We start from the raw sequence: 20,938 nt of genomic DNA, 5'->3' as shown, positions 1-20,938 counted from the left end.
TTGGGTTGACTTAAAAGAATTTTGCATCTTTAAAATCTTAAAGCAAAAATTTTAAAAAAGTTTAAAAACACAGATTTAAAAAGATTCAGCATGGCTTAAGGCAACCTTCCTACATAAGCTGCTGCAGTTTCCAAGCAATATTTAAATTTTACCTGACATTATTTGGAATTTTACAGTTTTGGCAGTAAGTATGTATGTCTAATTTGTTCTTTGTTTTTTTACCTCCTTCTAAAGAGCCTGTTTATTTGGAGCTACTACAGCCAAGCTACGTACTCCTGCACAGGATTTTTGCACACTGTTGTACACACACCTAAATACAGGAGACAGATTAAGTATACACTTCTATCAAGGCCCAGTAAGAAAGTGTTGGTCACTCAAGAGCCCAAGCCCAGCAGCTTGTATCACAACTTGCAAAGAGATAAAAGAGACTGCATGCTGAAGGCTGCCAGCTTACATTAGACCCCCAGCTTGATAACTTCTGATGTACTCTACTATGGCGAGCTTCCCAGTCAGTTGTGTCTTTAACCAATGAGCAAGACCACTACAGTAGAAGCAATAAAACAAAAACATAATTACCTGCAAAAGGTATTAGTTCATTTAAGCATGGTATCATTTAGTGGCTTTGTGCAAAGCCTTTTAACAGTATAGTGTTTGTATTCAGACAACACTACCGTAAAGAGACCAAAGCTTCAGGTATATGAGAAACTGCAGCCTAAATTAAGCTTCACCCTGAGCAATTGCATGCTTTTCCTTTTTTACCTTACATTCAGCAAGGCCCTGTCTTATGTTTATGACAACTACAAGCTGACAGCCAAATTCCACTACTGCCTAAGTAACAGGTACTTAAAAAATACTAGAAAAATCTGGAAAAATGTTCTTGTGGAAAGCAAAAAAACAGTCATAGATTCTGTAAGTCATGAAATCTCTTGGAAAGAGGTATCATATACAAGAACATTTATGAACAACTATTTTCTGTTCCATGTAATGCTATTTATGGAACGAAAACACAGTAGGTAATTAGTTATCTATAAAAGATACAGTATGCATCTCACCTCCTCTTCACCTTCTTCATCTTCTTCAAACTGAAAGACAAATCCAAGGTTTTATTAGCCCTGCTAATATTTGCATAAAATCTTCTGCAGTAATAGCATATTCAAACACAGTAACTGAAACTAAGTCACTTCCAGAAGCAAAGATTCATAATTCATAGCAATTTGAATGACTCTTTCCTGTTCCTTAGTAATAGGAATCTCTTCAGGTTCTTTGTTATTCTTATGTAATTAATACTACATACTAACCAGACAAGAAGGATAGTGTTGCTATCTACGTGGTGACCAATAAGCAAAATGCTGATAGCATACATACATTATCATCATCCTCTATAGCTTCCCCAGTGAAATAAAGCACAGCACGAGGGACTATCCTTTCACGGAAGAAGTGTCCAATTTCAAAATCTGCTGCTAAAGTGAACTCTGAATCTTCATCCTGTAAAGCAAGACAGTTTTTCTACTAAAAATTTGTTTGCTCCTCTGTGGCATATCACAAGTATTTCAAAGTTACAGATTTGAGAAACATCATACTGTCATCAACATCAACCTTCAGGTCATGTGTACTTTCAGTATAGTAGGCTTCAAAACAATAAAAGAAATATGGCAAGTCTAAATCCACCTTCCTACTTTCTGTATGCAAGGTACTGACTTGCTGAAATACCTTCTATTGAAGAAGCTCTTATAAACTTCGCTGTTTCTGACACGACATTACAGAATCATTCAAAATGCTTCAGATGGATTTTCTTTTTTAAAGCCAGATTCTAGCCACACAGTAGTACTGAGTGGCTAGAGAAAATAACTACTTCCCAGCACTGATTATTACAGATGTATTGAATTAGCAAGATGTGTAACAGCAAAATAACACAATTAGAGAAGGCAACAATATATTTCATTTTAAGAAGGCAAAGCTCAGCTTTTGCAAAAGCAAAAATGACAATAAAAAACACAAGGAGTTTAATAGAAGAAACCCAAACAGTGTCACCATAGAGATATTCAGCAAAAAAGGTACAGCAACGAGCGATTGTGCAATTTCATAAACGTAAGCTTACCAGTGCCTCTCCATCAGCAGATACTGTAAAAAGAAAAGACAGTAAATTTTAGAATAGTTTGCATAATCTACCCACCTCAATATTAAAGACAACAAAACACAGTATAAAGACTCTCATACTAGAAAATACTGGAGTTATAAAGTCCTTCAGAAGTTAGCTATTTAACCTGTAAGACAATTCCAATTTATTTTAAACCCTCAGTAAACGCACCTGTTTGAGAAGATGCCCAATACTGTAGCCAGTATGGAAGAGGGTAGAATTTTGTTTGTTTAAAAACAAATGAACAAACAAACAAACAAAACCCAAACCAATAACTCACAACCAAAACCGTATTTTCTCCTCTACTCAGGTGCCATCTCAGAATCTACTCTGATCCTACTGTGAAAATTATAATCTGGCTCAGTCTGTTGTCAACTTGAAAATGCAAGCATCAACTGCTGACAGAAATTCATAGTCTTTACACAGTTTATAGCTTTCTTATATAGCTACTGCAAAGTATGTGAAGTATTTAAAAAAACCAAAACCCAAAAAACAATACAAAACCATCATGGGGCAAGCAAATCTCCAACCCCTTCTGAAAGCAGCAACTACTTTAACAAAAACAAATAATAAAGTCAGTTAAGTTAAAAGGTATTCTGTACCAAGCAAACTCCAACATCAGAAACACTTATCACTTGTTTCTTATCCCCATGTAAAAAGCCATTTGCATCAGCATTTACAAGGGACAGGTAGCTCATAATAGCCCATGACTGAATCAAGAACTAATGTCCGTTTTCTTAAGTACATCTCTGAAGTCCACAAAGTAAACTGCTTCTTCCATTCATGTTTGGGAAGAGTACAATGGGATATGTATCACGAAGAAGTATTTTTGGAGTCCACCTGAATTATTTTAAGTATGTGAGTACACATCTAACATTTGGTAACTAAGAAAATTAGGAAGGTACATACAGAGCACTAGGAGTCACATAATAAATCACAGAATAAATCACAGGAAGTTCTGTCACTTAACATGGAGGTTTAAATGAAGCTGATATGTTATAACTTGACCAACACTGTAAGATTTTCTTTTACATGTTAAAAATTTCAAATTGATGCATGGAGCCATCCTGTGTAAAAAACAAGTCAACTTCTTCAGGAGATTCTACATGAGACTCTTTTTTATACTATGAACCCTGTTCACACAGCACACCTAATAGCCAGATTCTAGAGAATAACATCAGACAGAATCTGTTTGGATGGGCTGTAGCTTGCTACCTTCGCATGGTTAGAAGAAAACATACAATGCAGCAACATAAATCTTTTATAGGCTCAAGTTGTATAAATAAGAATACATGAAAATAAACCAACATATTTTAAGGATCCTAAATTCTCAGTTTCCAAGCTTACCCTTTATTGGGCTGAAGAAGTTAAAAAAAGAATCATTGGGTACTTGTTTAGTAATTGTTCGAACTGTGCCTCGACCCTTGTGTTTCTGTTTTTCTTGATTGTTTTAACTGTAACATTTTTTCCTTTCTTCCAGTCAATAGTACACCTAGAGGCAACATGTGGAGACAGCATTTCAACAAAGTGACATCAGTGAAAATAAAGAACTGAGCATTAGAGCAACAAGTATCAAGACTTGTAAGACTGCTTATTCTTTAGATAAAGCCAGTTTTACACACTCATAACTGAATCTACTTGACGAAATGTACTTGCTAGAGGACTATGTGTAATTTTGGACATAGGAAACTTTTCCCCTAAATGAAAAGCTAAACAATTCACATACTAATCACTGCCGCCACCCTACACTTTACTACGTCTTTGCCCCAACTACTGCAGTTTTGTAACCAAGGACATAATTTAAGCTATTCCTAAAATCTTATCAGTTGAGAATTACTCTTCCAACAGTTGGAGCAGCAGAAAACAATACATTTACGTCCCTCTCACTACAGACCAAGGCAGCAACCAGTTACCCTAAAAATAAAACACACGGAGCAGACAGGGAGAGGTACATTTCAGCTCTCCAAAGTGCAGTGCTCAGGACTGAACTGGCCAGTCACGTATAGCAAGCTAGAAAGAGCCTACTTTTCAAGTTCCTTTCTGCTACTGTGCAAACTGGACACCTTCATCTCAGTTAAGTCTCTATCCACGCATAGTTTAACCCAAAACTGCACATGGCAAAGAATGAGTTGTGAAACACAGACAGCTCTCTTCTAATGGAAATAATGGTGTCACAGTAACCCTCATGCAACTCAAAATACCTTGTCCTACAGACAAATAGTCAAAGTCAACAGTTTTTAAATTTAACCTGTATAAAACATCAAAAGAAATGTTTTCCTCCTCTACTTATTCCAGTATCTACAAACCCTCATCAAGGGTTGCTGCATCTTCCCTTACAGTGGGTGAATATTCAATTCAAAGCCAATATGTAGCACTAATAGCCAAAAGTTTTTGAGGTTGCCAGGATGCCTTCAAGAACACAAGTATTTAGTACTAAAAACCAGCCAAACAGCAAAACAAAAAAACAAACCAAAACAACCAAAAAACCCTCCCCACCAAACCCCCCAAAAATCAAGTCACACAACCCCCCAAAACCAATGAAAAAACCCACCAAAAAAAAACCCCACACCTCAAAAGAAAAAAACACACCCCCCCACCAAAAAAAAGGAAAAAGGAAAAAAAAACACCAAAACTCCCACACACCCCAAAAAACCCTCCACTCCCAACCTCAACCCAAACCCCTCAAAATCTAAACACAACAAAATAAACCTCCCACTGAAACCCAGAAACACATCCTTTAAGGGGTCAAAAAACAAAGAAAAAACGCACCCAAAAATATCAGAGAAAACATCAAGGAAGCTAAGAAAATTAAGGTTCAAAACCATTTTTCAGTTGGGTCAGCTCTGCTGCAGCACTGAACACTGATTATAAACCAGAGAAAGGGGAAGAAAAAGGGTTAGGTTGGACAGAACAATATTTTACCCAAATAAAACCCATGTCATGTCCAACTCACTAGACTTCCAGAAGAGACATGAGAATTCACCATCCCACAGTGTTTCTGAACACATTTTGCAAAGCTGCATTAGCCATAGCTGCCAGAACCAAACTGCATGGTCAGTATGTTTCAGCCTCAAAACAGGCTGAAAGACCTAATCACGTATCACCCAATCCTGCCAAATCAAAAGTACTGCTGAAATAAATACTGCTGAGATGAGCAAGAATCCAAAACAGTTTAAGACTACTTCTCTGACAGAGCATGGGGGTCTATGAGGTGTAATTACTAAAATCAATCTACCTAGTTATCGGGAAATAAAAGGCTTGTTACCTCATTAGCAATTACTGAACTTGAAATGTGTAAGATTTAAAATGCTCACCCTGTTAAAACATGTATTTCCATGTATATATTACTTCTGCATGCTATAGCTAAGATAATAATCAAAGTTTTACCTTCATTAATCATTATCACAGTAAGATAAAACAGCATCTCAAAAATTTGATTATTTCAGAAGTTTTTAAGTATCAAGTTTTCCTTACCCCTCACAGTCAACTATTTCAGGTCCTTCAAATGAAAAGGGATCCGTCTTGTCCGGCTCTGACTTCATCTTGTATGTTTTTGTTAGGACTGAATTAGAAAAGTAGTCATTGGGCCCAAAGTGGAACTCTAATGAGAAAGACTAGAAGAAAGTTCCATTATAATGTTACCACTAATATTTATCTTTGAAAGTGCATCAACAGAATTACCATTAAACTCTGAATACAGGAGAAAGTAAGAATTTGAGGGCAAACATATCTTTTGAACTACAGTAGAAGCAGGAAATGAAACATGTTAACCAATTCTGAACATGCAGGAAGCTAGAACAATCTTGGCTGGTATTAACATTCAAATTACAATCAGATAATTGCTACATTTAATTCATCTTTACATAAAGAACTGCTGTCTTGAAAGCAATCTTAGAAATAAATACTTTGAGAAAAGTCTTGGTATCATCTTCCATGGCAGCCTAGCCATCTTCCTTTGACTATGGTGATGAAGTTCTTACTTGGAAGTCATTCTGACGTCAGACTTAACACCATCAGATTCTGCTACTCCCCACTCTGATCATTCAATGTCATTATCTTAAGAAATTGAAAGAGACCTTATTTTCAATTAAAAATTTTTAGACTGCAGAAGCCTGTAAATGGTGCACTCCACCATGAGCCAGACTTCTTTTTCCCCCATCTAAGAACAGAAAATCCCAGACCCAACACGACTTTCTAACCTGAAGCCTAAGATTATACATGTCTTGACAGTTTACAGCCTGAAGCAGGTGTTGCCTGCTTATGTTTGAGCCTCCTGTGGTACCTGCAAATTGTCTGCAGAAATTCAGTTTCTTTCATGAAAACAAAAGGCTCCAGCTATGGAAACTGCAGCATACACAATGCATAAATTTTCAAATCTGTAAAGCTTCAAAACTGCTTACACAATGCTATATATGCCCACTTTGCACTCAGGATCAACTATGAACTATTTAAAAGTAAAACAAAACTCAAATTGCCTTGGAACAGGGGAAACAAAACTTTTCAGCAGCATTGCTTTAGTTTCTTGGAAAGAGGAAAAAAACCCCAGGTGAGTTCAACAACAAAGAGCGACTGAAAGTCAACCCCCCTCCACATCACTATACCTGCTGCACAGCCACAGCATGCAGAACATTACTTTAAATATCTTATTTACTCCTCCAACAACATGCCGTAGGAACTAGACCTTGCATACATAACAGATGAGTGCCAGAAACACTGGCCTTGAATATACTTCCCCAGGCATTCTTCAGACTCTGGCCAGAAAACCATCTGTTATCACCTAAGTCTGTCTTGCCATCCTCTCTTTGAAGGCCCACCATGTGCAGACAGGATAACTAAATCTAGGGACAACAGCCTATTCAAAAATATTTATCCTTCACTCATTACCCAAAGACCCTTAAGTCTAAGACCCCATGAATCAACTCATATGGCTGAAATTTGAAAAGACAGTGGTTAAGGAATGATGGAGACTGGAACGATATGTGTACTGGAGTATCTGTTGGCTTCACATAGCCTATTTCAGCTTCACTTCCATTTTAAACCAATTCAAGACAGCTAGTATGGTTTTGCAAGTGTCTTCAGCTAAGGCTAATCTCTCTGGCAAACATGCTCAGGGGAAGACTTACAAACTCAGCTCAACTGCCACCACGGCTACCACTTCTACCCAAATAACCCCACAAATCATCAGTGGGGTTATAAACAGGTAACCAGTGGCACGAACTAGCATGCAGGATCCCAAGGACTAGCAGGACAAAAATGTCTGCAGAGACTGCATTTCAGTGTTTAATTCTATCCCTGCTAATTAGCAGACATTTCCAGTAGTCTATTTGGACAACCTTCCTTTTGACACCAGTTTACCTTTGTAGTATGTATTTCTCTATTTTCCGTGTAGTATGAGATATTCTCATTAAGTTAAACAAAATAAAAAAATTAAATCCACAAAACAAAAAATCAACAAAAACAGGCGACCACCCCAAAACCCAGAGAACTTTCTTATTTCAAGCTAGTGAATTATACCCAGATGCATCATCCAGGTCTGAGCATGCTAGTTAATCCCAATGTCCAAATACATACAAGGAGAAATTATATTTATACAAACATATGTACATTTATTCACAAAATTACAAATAAATAAAAAATTGCAAGGGAATTCCTTACGTTTCATGCAGATAAAAGTTTATATATAGGCTACAGCAAACAGAATTTTGAAGCATCGTAACTGTAGCCATGTAAATCTGACCATAACTACAGTTCATCACTTTGGGTCAACAGTAAATCAAAGAATTCCTAACTATCACGTATATCTTCTAGTGGCAAAGCCCAATCCCAAGCAGAATTACTGTATTTGTTGCACACTGGTATGTGAACTTCTTACAGTACAAAGCTACCACTGCTGCACCAATTTTCAACAGCCAGAGCATTTCAGACAAGACAGTCACACACAAACTGGACAACAGGTTTCATTCAAGCAGTTAGGAATGCATCCTTTTGTCTCCAAATACAGAAGGGACATGGAGTTTGTCAGCCTTCTGTTACTGGATTTCATACAGCACTGGAATGGAACCTATTCACAGAAACATGCTGTCAGAGGTTACGAACAGTGCAAGACAAGATAAATCTACTGTTTTAAGAGCAGCTCTTCAACTTAAGGTACTGTAATACAAAGCTGAATGAGAACACAACAATGCTGTAGGCAAAACACCTATTCCCAAATCACCCAAACACCCACAGATATGCTTCAAGAGAGAAATGACCAACTTCTCAGAATACAGTATTCTTAGAATACTTTGTGCTCTTCTGTGTCCATACTACTTCCTTTACCTATTATCGAAGTGTATTACTTGGTACTAACAGCAGAAAAACAGTTGAGGACACAGAACAATGAGGACAAAAATCCACCAAAAAACCCAAGACCAAATACTTAGTTTCAGCTGTTACCATCCTTTATAATACTTAAAAGGCATTTAGTCTAAAATAAAGAATAATTTTTTCTATCAGAAAACTGTAACTCCACAAGACAAAACAAAAAATACCAAACATAAGGAGAAAGCCACAACAATAAAGTTTAAAGAAAGGACGTGTAAGCTCAAATCCCACCTTTCTCCCTGCCCCCCCCCTCCAAAGGAGTTCAAGTACAGCCTGCATGAACTAAACAAGCAAAAAAACAGCTTCTTTTCAAACACCGTATCTGTTTCTGTACACTGAAATTAAACAGAAAAACAATTTTGGGAAAAAAAAACAACAACAAACCAGCAAAAAAGCAAAGTTGTAGTTTTGAAGTTACTCATAAGGTACATTTTTAAAAGACTAATATTTTCCTACCCTTTCCACAGCATCCATCATCATTGTTTTTGATTAAGTCATGTAACTACACTATATTCAGTATAGCAAGTAGCACCTAGAATTTTTTCTGCAATTCATTTTCAAACCAAAAGCAGCCATGTAACTTTATTAGCAATTAATTTGAAATTTAAGAGATAAAAAGAAAATAAAAAATAGATGGAATTCACCTAAAATTTTTATCTAGAAACTACAATGATACCACAGATGTCCAAGAATGAAAGGGTAAAGGTTCAGGAAAGCATGAAGATATTAGCCTACAAAGAAGTTCCCCACACACACCAGTCAAAAATAGTGGAATAAGAATTTTGAAATGCTGTTCACTTCGTAACTACAATCTTCATGAGAAACAACTACAGAAAACTCACCATAGGCTGTCCAGGTTCAGAAAACTTGACTTTAATATCCTGCAGATGTTTCAAGATAGGTTCATCATATTCCTAAGGAAAAAAAATAATTAAAAATTCTATTCAGCAGGCAATATTCAGAAGAACAAAATTGTAACCCAGCTACCTCTCTTTTGTTCAACTTGTTAAGAAAAAGAACAAACCAACCTTGTAATTATTCAACAAAGTTCAGATTTTGATCCAAATTTCTTAATTGCAGTTGCAAATACCCTGTGCCAAATTCTGAGTTGTTAGGTCTCATCTTCAATAAATAAAGCTGCTACCATGCTAGGCTGCATGAACATATTGAAATTAAACTCCTGCAGAATATTAACGGCTGGCGAGATTCATAGAAAGAGTCACTTCAGAGAATTCTTCCTTAACAGTACCAAAAGCATTAATGTAACTGAGGGCAAAACCACATAGGCTATTTAACATTAATTCAACCAATCTATGTGTACGCTCATGATATCAGTGCAAAATAATCCTTTATGGACGAAATTAACAAAACCACGGGGGAACGGCTGTTTGTAAGTAGTACATAAACTTGCATTTTACTATCTAGCAAATGTTCTTAAAGATCCTTTCCTAAACATACACAGTGTTTAGCACTTTGGGTCAGCTGTTCTGCTTGTCTCTCATTAACCTTTCAAGCATCTTTAGGAATAACATTAGGGATTCTGAAGACTCAAAGATGTGGTGTCTCACACACATTCCATAAGCACTTAGTATTAATTACTAATTTGTTTAAAGACATCAGAAAAATTATTCATTTCAGAGGAAAAACTTACTTGTACTAATTCACTTAGCATATCTACATTCCTAAAGATGGTAAACCAGAAGTCTGGAATTCCTTTGACATTTGCCTCCTCTGCTTTTTCTTCTATTACCACTACATTTTTCAGGTCTCCCTGCAAAACAAATACAGAAAAATTTAAAAAATTAAAAATTCTCAATCTATTTAATAAACAGAGATAGATGTACAAAACATTTGCCATATTAAAAGCTGTGCTTAAGGAACATTTAAAATTTACACTGTTTTTCTATAAATTAAGAGACACGAGGTTTATTTACACAACTAAACATACATACATTTAATTCAGATTTACTTTCAACCTATTTGGAATTCTTCTGTACCATGACTAAATAGCCCTAGTAACAGTTTCAATGACTTGACAAACAGAAAGTATTAAAAAAATTCTATCTTTATACAAACAGAAAAATATAAATACATTCCTACTTTTCTATTAATCTATTTCCTATAGCTTCACATACCACTGTTTCATCTAAAACCTTAAATTTTAGGTTTGCCCCTCAGAAGTACTGTTTTGGCTTCCCAATTTTGCAGAATAGTTGGTAAGATTGGGTTTCATGGTTATTTTTCATCATTGTAGTCTTTAATTAGTAATATTTGTGACACAGGATCCCCGATACATAAGTGATATCAAGTATTATAGAAAAGAAGAATGACTAAATCACTTCTCCATCCCTCCAAAACCTGGAAATTGGCAGTCTGAACTAGTTGTATTGCACTTTTACTTTCATGCCACTAGATAGCAGCAAATACACAAGATCATCTTAACAGCAGCTACTTGGGTTATGACTATCCAGGAATACAAAGCAGCATTTTACCTGCTACCTAGACATGGTTCTGATCCTATAGTTGCATGGAAGATGGCTTGTCAATGCTGTATTTAGAGAAAGCCTAACAAACTTTTTTTGCTTATGCATATGGAGTACCATGTCATGCTAAATCTCTTGAGATCAGTAAAAAAACAAAGAACAATTTGCTTTATATACAAAACGGCATCCAAAGGAACCTGAAGGAAAACATGCCAAGGAAAAAAGCAGAGAAAGCCTGACAGAATGGCAAACTCAGCACTGTAAGCTTCTCCGAGACAAAGAAGCCATGAGCATACACCTCAAAAAATTATGTTAAGAGAGTAAAGGCAGCCTACAAATATTGTCTCGCCTACATCTAGCTCCTACTCAACAGGCAAGTAGGAATCCACCAGCCAGAATTCATTTTATTAGGTCAATTTAATTTTATGTCTAGGTGATGTGCTTAATCTGTATTTATGGAAAAGCAAGCTAATTATGTCTCCCAAAATAAAGCGGTCAGGCAGACAAACAGCCAGCCTTTTATTACCTTGGGGTATCATATAGCACTGGAATGGAACCCATTATCAGAAAGATACTGTTAACAGGTTACGAACAGTGCAAACAAAGGCAACTTTCCAATTCACTCAAGTTTCAAATGGGAAAAAAAAAAAGCTAAACTTTTAAAGGCTTTCACTGGATATAGCAGTGTTTCATCACATGAGCCCATTAATTGTAAGACCTTTATTTCCAAAAGATGAGTCTTTCAATGGAAAACACTGTACAGGAATTAATTCTCACAACCTGATATATCTGTAGTTCATTACTCAATTTGTACTCACAGCTAGTTTATCTTCTTCCTCATTTTCACTGTGCCATTCTGACTCTGCATCTGTGGGTTCAGCTTCTCCATTAATGAATTCTCTTCTCTGTATTGGAAAAATCAGGAATGTAGTTGACAATGTGGAATTACATATATGCAAACAGAAATAACTCAGGAGAAGGAGACAGATTATATACATGGTCTTCCCACCTTATCAAAAAGGGGTTGATACAGTGCTGCATATTTTCTCTCTAAATCATGTACTTCTTCATAGAATTTAGCTTCTATATGGGCACATTTCACCTGTAGCTGTTTCAAGGCATCAATTCTTCTTTTCACTGCTTTTGGTAAACTAAAAAGCAAACAATTTATTAAGATCAGAAGATAGTTGCCTCAGCATTATTTAACAAATTACTGTAAAATAAGCTTGTAACTGAGTGCAATCTTTAAATAAAAGGCTTGTATCAAACATAAGTATGTCTTCAAATCCTATCTCAAAAAGTTTAAAGTATCCTCTCCTATCCATGTTGTTCTTAAAGGTGTTTTCTGTTCCATACCCTGTGGCCATCACCCTTCCTGTGTAGTTCACAGATCTGGGATTGATACCTTCGTTTACACTTAAGCTTTGAGACCAAGTTGTGCTGATCTATCTATGACAAATAAGAACTGTGGATTCCACAAGGGAATGTTTTGATTTGTGGATCACACTCAGAAAAGTACACATTCCCCATCTGTATTTTAAGTTATTAAATAATTAAATATATTCAGGTAAAAAGAAATTTTATACAATTTTGGGGTTGTTTTTTCTTGGTGTGTTTTGTTTGTTTAGGGATTTTTTATTTTTATTTTTTAACACACCCCCACCCTCCCCCAAAAAGAATGGTCTATCAGCTATTTCCAGTCAAGAAATAAAAGCACAAATACCTGCTAAAGGCAAGATTTTATACATCTACAGTTAACAGGAAACTAAGCCTTGAACTAGGGATTTATAGGTCCTGGACTTTCCACTACATGTTGAAGAAGAATCTTACGGAAGTTATCAACCAATGACATGCATGCCCTGACAGAATACAGGTCACAGAAGGCAAATGGGGAAGGGGAGAGAGTGGAACAGAACAGACTACACATATTTCTAAGGAAAAAAAAACCAAAAAACAACCACAAAAAAACCCCCCACAAAAACAAGTGATAGCCAAGAAAAATACTGAACCAGAAAAATTGTTTGCAATTTTGTGTTAAGTCAACTGAAACTTAACTCTTCCTTCCAGAAGTAGGCCACCATGAATCATTGTTTAAATCAACCACTCTTCTTAAGTATATCATTTGGTCTAACTTCCTAACTTAATTACACAGTAATAATATTCTACTATACTTTCAGCCATTCAAGACTTTTATTATGCCCTGTACTTACGTCTCAATGTAACTTGAAGGAGTCAGCGCTGTGTTGTCAAGACGGTCCTGCAGAGCTGCCAGGACCTGGGGATTTTGCATCACTTGGTCTGACAGCTTTTCTATGAAGACAGAAAACCATTTTTAAAACAAATCTGAATATATTTGTAGTACTCTTGTCATAATGTGTGTCTTACTGTAGTCATAGTAAAAAAAAATATTTTCCAGATCCCAAACAGCACCATTATCATTAACTAATAACTCAAGCAAAATTACCTCAAGATGAGATTTCAGAAAGATAAAATTGGATAGTGATATAAAACGTGCCTTTCTTTTTTAAATGTCAAATCTTTGCTTTCAGAAGCAAAGATGACATGATGCACTGATGACATGAGCCAACTTCATGTAAGAAAGTGCAAAATATGAGTTTCTCAATTCTCTCTCTATATCAGCTGTAGCTTATAAACCACGCATAAATTTGCCAGAGAATTACTGAATTATACTTCCTGTTTTCCAGTTAGACTGACTCCTGAAAAAATTATGGAAACTGTGCACTGTACAACACAGCAGGATAGCACTATGACTGTTTCTTGATAACTACTTATTTTTTTACATCAGGATACTTCTTCAATCTGCAAGACCCCTCAGTCACCACAATAGTTCACAGAAGGCCATTTTTATGGGAGGTCAGATCTAAAAAATGCCTCTGGTTAAGAGTTAAAAATCCTTACCAATAACCACGCAGATGGGCACAGTAGGAAGACATCTGCTTTTTAAATCCTTCCATTCTTTCTCACTGTTCTTTTCCCCAGACATTAAAAACCAATAAAATGCACAGCACACTAACTTGGTGAAGCTTTTATATAGGTGGGTTTGTGTGTTGTTTTATTGTTTGTTGGGGCTGTTGTTTTTTCTGAATGTAACTTGACTATAAGAATGACTCAATGGTGTCTACCAGTTTATATGTTATTTCCAATTGCCTGTCACAAAGGCAATTATTTTTTTTTAAGTAGTGAGGTTGGACTAGATGACCTTTCAAGGTCCCTTCCAACCCTTGGGATTCTGTGATTCTGTGATTTGATGACCATGCATGTAAAATGTATTTCATTATAGCTTGTAAATTTGAGCCTCTGAGTTAATAGCAATGGGACTGTAGCTTTTCCACATACAGGTTTATCTGAAAAACATTATTCAACAGCTATCTGCAGACCTTCCAAACGAAGAATAAAAAACCTCAGAAGACATATTACGAAAATGCATTTTCCTATATACAAGATAGTGAAGAGCTAGCACAAATATGGGACTGCTTATTTTTAATAATTATGCTGATAAAGATTACATGTTGTTAAAAGCTAGTCTATACAGCCTTACTTGCACAAAAACTTATCAGACACTTGCATAGACAGGCATCCTAGCCACAACATGCACAAAAATACTTTCACTGTCACTAAAATATAGACTCTATTTTGTTCTTGGCTGCAATAAACATGGAAAACATCAGAAAGTGAACAGTTAAACTAGAAGCCATTGCTTTTCTTTCAGTAGGGAACATATGTGTAGTTTTGACTGTAAAGATTTTGGAACCATGGATAAAGAAGCTTCAATATACAAAGCAACTGTACAAAACACATTTGTAATGTCACCTACTACTATGCAGTTTTACCTTTTTTGTTGCTTGCATTTTTAGCAGCCTCCACGGAATCTGAAGCAGTATCTTCTGTTTTACTAAAAGAATTAAAACTGTAATGTTAAAAAGGCATCCCTTCATAAAAATTTTAGCATTTAAGAACAAATGTAGTCTCAATTTTTTCAGTGTTTACTACAGGACAAGTTTTAGTACCATACTCATTTATAGAAGACATGTATTTATGTCTTCAAGCTTCTCAGAACTGGGATATTTGGATATGAAGCTAGTTCTCCTCAGATGAACAGGATGCAAAAGGAGAAAAAAAACTGAAAAAACAAAACACAACACACACACACAAAAAGGCCATATAAAACCAAACCACATTTGACAGATCTATTAATCTAATTAAGTGAATGCCTGGCTGACTATTCTTCTGTACTGGGTCACTCTGAACAGGAAGATGTCATTATTCACAAATGACAAATACAAGACACCCTTTTAGTGTAAGTGATAAAGGAAAACATGAGAACAGATTCAGGTAAGAATGGAAGATGAAGAAGAAATCAAAGCTCTACTCCAAATTTCTATGGCAAGTGTTTCAATTATTATTAAAAACATTTGCTTCTACTCTAAGAAAACAACCTGTCCTCCCCACCTCTCTGCCTTAATGTCTTCAATGAAACTTCCTATGCTGAAGAAAGACAGGGCCCAGAACAGGTCAATTACCACCAAGCTTTCCGTGTTTTTCTCTGTTAATTTGTAGGTTGCAAAATATGGAATGGGTATTGCTGAAATTAACCTTAACTCAAATGCAAAAGGAGCAAAGATACAATACAGGCAAAATGGATATTTGGGTATTATTAGTTACCAGATAGACTAGCTTGTCCAGCTCACCCCTGAAAGGCTAGCATCACATATCCATTTATACCAGTTTAACACCACTGTTATTTATTCCGAAAATGCAATTAAAACTAGAAAACAGAACACTGCCTTCTGCATGCTTAAATCATACAGATCAGAGAAACACTGAGGACTAAACTGTCTGAGGGCTTGAAGAGACACTGAATATGAATGTTGAAAACTGAATTAAGACAATACAAATTATGTTAATCCAAGAACAGAGGAATTCTGTATTTGATACACTACAATCTCAGCTTCTCCTGTATGTATGAAGTAAGCATTTTGTCCTTGCTGTAAGGAAACACAGTCTAGTTAGAAAAAAAAAAAAGCCATTTAATTCCTGTAAGACTATGTTATTCTGGGCTGCATCAAAAGCATGACCAGCAGGTCGAAGGAAGTGATCATGCCCCTCTATTCTGCCCTCGTGAGACCCCACTTGTGGTAAAACATACAGCTCTGGTGTTCTCAACATAAGGACATGGAGCTGTTGGAGCAAGTCCAGAGGAGGGCCATGAGGATGATCATGGGGCTGGAGTACTTCCCGCATGAAGACAGGCTGAGAAAGTTGGTGCTGTTCAGCCTAGAGAAGAGAAGGCTGCATGGAGACCTCATAGCAGCCTTCCAATATCTGAAGGGGGCCTACAAGGATGCTGGAGAGGGACATCAGAGATTGTAGTGATAGGCCAAGAGGCGATGGGTTCAAACTTTAACAGGGGAAGTTCAGGTTGGATACAAGGAAGAAGTTCTTTACTGTGAGGCTGGTGAGCGACTGGAATAGGTTGCCCAAAGAAGTGGTAAATGCTCCATCCCTGGCAGCATCCAAGGCCAGGCTAGACAGTCTTGGGCAACATGGGCTACTGTGAGGCACTGCTGCCCATGGCAGGGAGCTGGACCTAGATGCTTTTAAGGTCCTTTCCAGCCTGAATCGTTCCATGATTCTATGATTAGCCAAGTTTGGTAATCCATTCTTCATAGGTAGAACAAACACTCTCCCACAGAAGACCAGATATACAGTTGGCTCCAACTACCTTGATTTAACTTCAAGAAAACAGCCCAACATACCTGTTATCTGCCATCTGTTTGTCTGTATCCACCTGCAAGTTGAAATACATTGTTTAAAAATACTTTGATGGTAATTTGTTTACCTCAACAGCAGATGAAAATAGAACACATCATCATTTAAAACCTCAATATTAACAGCTACTGTTTTTTTCTAAGAAATTCATCATGCATGATCTCTTATACAGGAAAGCGAATGGCTACCATAATACCCAATCCCAACTGGAACTTGCTCATAGTTTTAAAAAGTCTGTTAGGTGCTTTCACTTTACAGAAAAAAAAGTTTAAAAGGGTTAAGTATTCCAGATGCAAATCCACTTCTACCAGGTCATAAGTCTTCAGTCTGAAGACAAGTACCACAGCCTGAACACAATTATCACTAGTGCTGCATTCTGTTAGCTAAAAAAAAAAATAAAATAAAAATAATAAAAAAACCAAGACAAGGAGGAAGATATAATTCCTTGACAGTACCACAGTAAATAATGTATTTTTAATCTCTGCATATGTTCTATTACTATGCATAATCTGAAAACAATGGAAGTTCAAATTAATTATAACTTCAGAATGACTTCTTACTTATGAGACCCAAGCAGACAAATATGCCTCACCTGCCTGTCTAATCAAGGCTATTTTTGTGAATAGCTGCTTCTGCTGCACTATACTGAATAACAAGCTAAAACTGGTGCTAGATAAAGAGAAGCAAAACACTGGATGAAAGAAAACTATTTACCAAAAGAAGGGCTTTTGACAGCAGCTACAGGCAGATTCCCCTATATAAAGATTTGCCTTGAATTTATTTATCAGGAGTGAAAAAAAAAAAAAAAAGAGGAACCACAAAAGCTGAAGTCTTGGTACGAGCAATGATTTGAACCAAGATTAGCAGAGCTACCGCAGCCCCCAGGACCTAAATTAGCTCCCCTAAGAAACCGGAGGGAGACAGACTGCCTAATTTATATCAGTGTTACTTCTTTACTGGGGTGAAAATCCAAGCCTGTACACCTATTTTAGTAATACAGCTTGGTTATTTTTCCACACCCTATTCTAAACAGTTCATCACAAATCCAAGTAATCGCTACATACCATACACAGGAAGCACAAGTGATACTTTCCACTATCAAGCTTGCAAGAAAGTAGATGTTAGTCTGCAAGTCAAATTTAGAATAAAAAGAATCTCCCATCATTCATGAGAGTTGACAGGTCTGATTTCTGAGATTTTACAAAGGCCAAGCAAGCTAATCTTTAGGCCAGCTTCCAATACAGGGCTACCAAAGAAGAAGCTAAATGCTAATGACACCCTGAGTGGCAGCCAGAGCAGAGGGCCCAGAGATCACATGCACTCTCCCATCTGGAAATACCCATTCCTGCTCCAAACTGGAAAAGCAACACTTTCACAACAACTTTGAGTTGAAAAGCTTTGTTAATTTGCAAAAGTATTAAAGTTATACCTTGGATTATTCCACAGTAAGTAAATTTGCTTAACATCTACCAAAAAAAGCATGAGCCCAGACCACAGTCAACTCCAGGAACAAACAAACGAGGCTTTTTGTAGGCTAGGTGTGTTTCACTCCTCATATAAATGATTCTGCTCAGTTGTTTGTGCTGTATTTCCTACAGAGAATTACTTCTCAGCCCTATGAGGGAAGACAAGATCCTCATTGACATCCTCATCCATCTTTGGAAAACATGGCATAAAGCTCCCATAACTTGAATAGTTTTTAATTCTCCACAGGAGCACACATGAATTGGGCACGTTCTGACAAAAGCCACTCACCTGAATACCAAGAGGTATTTCAAACCAAAAAAAAAGCCAAACCCCCTAAAAGCCCCAAACCAACATTCCCTGGTGCAAATACATACTTTAATTCTTGTTTTGCTCCTCAAAGCTGCTCCTTCAGCAACTAAAAAGTAAAAAGAAATATATAAATATATCAGCAGCTTTCTTACAAAACAGCTTGTGATTCCAAGTTGCATTACAGATGTCTTCCAATGACTTTACCACCACAGTCACTAAGAAGACTGCTTGGTAAAGGCTGGCGAGGGCAGGGGAGAAGAGAGGAGAGTGATTTTAAAGAGGCAAAGTTAAGAGCACACCTTGTTGAAAACGTACAGCAGCAAAGCACTGAGCCTTCACATTTACTGCCTTAGTTACTTCCCAAGCAAGTGAGCTCAATTTGCAGACATTCAAAAGAAAAAACAAACAAAAAACCCTACCAGAACTCCAATAAAATAATAGTATAAGGTATTATTATTATTATTGCTACCACCACCAATAAAAGGGCAGATTTATATCTTCATTTCTTGTGGACAGTTAACTGTTTTCGTATGGCTAATGCAGACATGAAGCTTTGGGAAACATTAACCACTTGTCCCACAAAGCAGGCCACTGCAATTTGCCTAGCACAAATGCTACACACAATTAGTCACTTAAAACAGTGAGAAAAATGTAAACTCGATGCTCACTAAGACAGATGATGCACACTAGATTATATCAGTTCCAAACTAAGAAAGCAAAGGTTCATTATAAGCACAAGCAACATCCTGAAGGATGCCACTTTAGAGGAGAAGTCAGTACATTCAGTAGCAAGGCACATTCATAAACGGAAGTGCATAGAGTTAGGTTTTCCCTACTAAAAAAGCCCACATCTTGTTTTACAAACCTTCTAAATACAACCAGAACACGAAGCATGAAACTAACGGCCTCCTGAGCTCCCAGGAAGGCTTATACCTGCAACTGTTACTGTTTAATTGTAACTACAACAAATAAGAAGGGAAAGTTATTACTTGTTTTAGAGCCACAGGGATGCTGCAACCCTGTGGGAAGCAGCAAACATAACAGTCTGATACTTCCTTTTTTAAAAAAGAAATATTAGAAACAGCTATAAAACCCAGAAGTCTAAAGAAACAAAATTATTTACCAGTTCCACGAACCCTGAACGTCAGCAACAATTAAGCTCATCTTAGAAGTTTTCTTCAGGAAATACTATTTTGGTTAGAGACAGCTTTATAAAAAATTGCCTCATGGTTCTCCTTCCACCTATAACTCACACACTTGTCTCTCCACCTTTTTATTTTGAAGCTTCGTAAGTATATGTTACAGGAACGGAGTCAGAGATATCCTACAAACGCTGGTGTTACATACGGTAAACAACCGCCGGGGACCTCGAAATGAAAAACTGAATCCCCAAAATCCCACACTGCCCTAACACGATTGTGGATGAAGTGAAACGACAGAACTGCACCTGACTTAAGCGGACACGGGTTTGACTCAACCCGAGCACCACGGAGAGACAAACCGCTCACCACAAACAACAGGCACCCCTCCCACCCTCTTCCTCCCCGCTTCCCGAGAGGGCGGGGAAACGAAGGCTCGCTGCCAGGCTCCACAGGGCGGGCCAGAGCGGCCATACGTGTGGCTGAGACCGATGCGTCCCCATTCCATCTGACCCAGAGTAACGCAGACTCCCCTTTCTCTCAGTCCGAACTTCTCAAGCCAACCTTAAAATGGTGCCTTGCCAGGCCGAGCCGGGCCGTGCCCGCCCCTCCCGCCAGGCGGCTCGGGCCGACACCAAGCTCCACCCCAGAGCAGGCCCTAAGGCCGCCGCACGCCCGTCCTGTCCCCACGCTGCGGTCACAGTGGCCGGCTCGGGCCGCCCGGCAGTCCTCCCGCGCTCCCGCAGCAGGAGGCCGGGAGCGGAGCGCAGCGGCCCTGCCATGCCCTCACCTGCCGGCGTCCCCCGCGCCCGCTGAGGCAGCAGCACCAGCCGCCAGGCTCCTCTCAGGCTCACGGGGCTGCGCCGCCGACAACAAAGCCCCCTCCCATTGGCCGAAGCGCGGGCGCCTCCCCCAACAAAGCCGTCGCTGATTGGTAGTAGCAGAACCCCAGCCGCCACGCCGCACGCGGGCCATGTTGACTATCCAACGGCGCGGCCCTCAGCCAATCAGGGAGCGGGCTGGGGCGCGCGCGGGGCTGGCGGCGCGCGCCGAGCGCGTGATGCGGGGCGGGGGGGGAGGTAGCGGCTGTTCCGTGCTATGGGGCGCGCTCCCGACACCCGCCGGAGGGGCCGCCCCGTGGGAAGGTGACCTCCCGCTTGTCCTTCAACCACCTCCGGTGTTTCTCTGCATATCTTCTGTGTGAGAAAAATGCAGGTTTTGTTATGAGTGAGCTATAGGCAGAACAGAAA

General features: G+C 38.1%; 1 protein-coding gene and 2 non-coding genes across 3 annotated transcripts; all 3 read right to left on the bottom strand.

Moving 5' to 3' along the window:
* Positions 1-1,008: 1,008 nt before the first annotated feature.
* LOC117438369 (nucleosome assembly protein 1-like 4) lies at positions 1,009-20,560 on the bottom strand. The gene is given in 15 exon segments (XM_034073909.1): positions 1,009-1,082; positions 1,366-1,485; positions 2,099-2,121; positions 3,485-3,577; positions 3,580-3,629; positions 5,612-5,751; positions 9,343-9,414; positions 10,152-10,271; positions 11,802-11,888; positions 11,993-12,134; positions 13,194-13,293; positions 14,835-14,896; positions 16,761-16,792; positions 18,615-18,655; positions 20,479-20,560. Coding segments are annotated over 13 exon segments (1,080 nt in total). The 5' UTR covers positions 16,775-16,792; positions 18,615-18,655; positions 20,479-20,560; the 3' UTR covers positions 1,009-1,025.
* Positions 8,121-8,240, bottom strand: LOC117438371 (small nucleolar RNA SNORA54). The gene has a single exon (XR_004550723.1). It is a non-coding gene; the product is annotated as a small nucleolar RNA SNORA54 (small nucleolar RNA).
* Positions 11,456-11,583, bottom strand: LOC117438370 (small nucleolar RNA SNORA54). The gene has a single exon (XR_004550722.1). It is a non-coding gene; the product is annotated as a small nucleolar RNA SNORA54 (small nucleolar RNA).
* Positions 20,561-20,938: the final 378 nt, after the last annotated feature.

This window comes from Melopsittacus undulatus, unplaced genomic scaffold (assembly GCF_012275295.1).
Source record: "Melopsittacus undulatus isolate bMelUnd1 unplaced genomic scaffold, bMelUnd1.mat.Z mat_scaffold_178_arrow_ctg1, whole genome shotgun sequence".
NCBI classification, from domain to species: Eukaryota; Metazoa; Chordata; class Aves; order Psittaciformes; family Psittaculidae; genus Melopsittacus; species Melopsittacus undulatus.
This window is presented reverse-complemented; position numbering and strand designations above follow the sequence as displayed.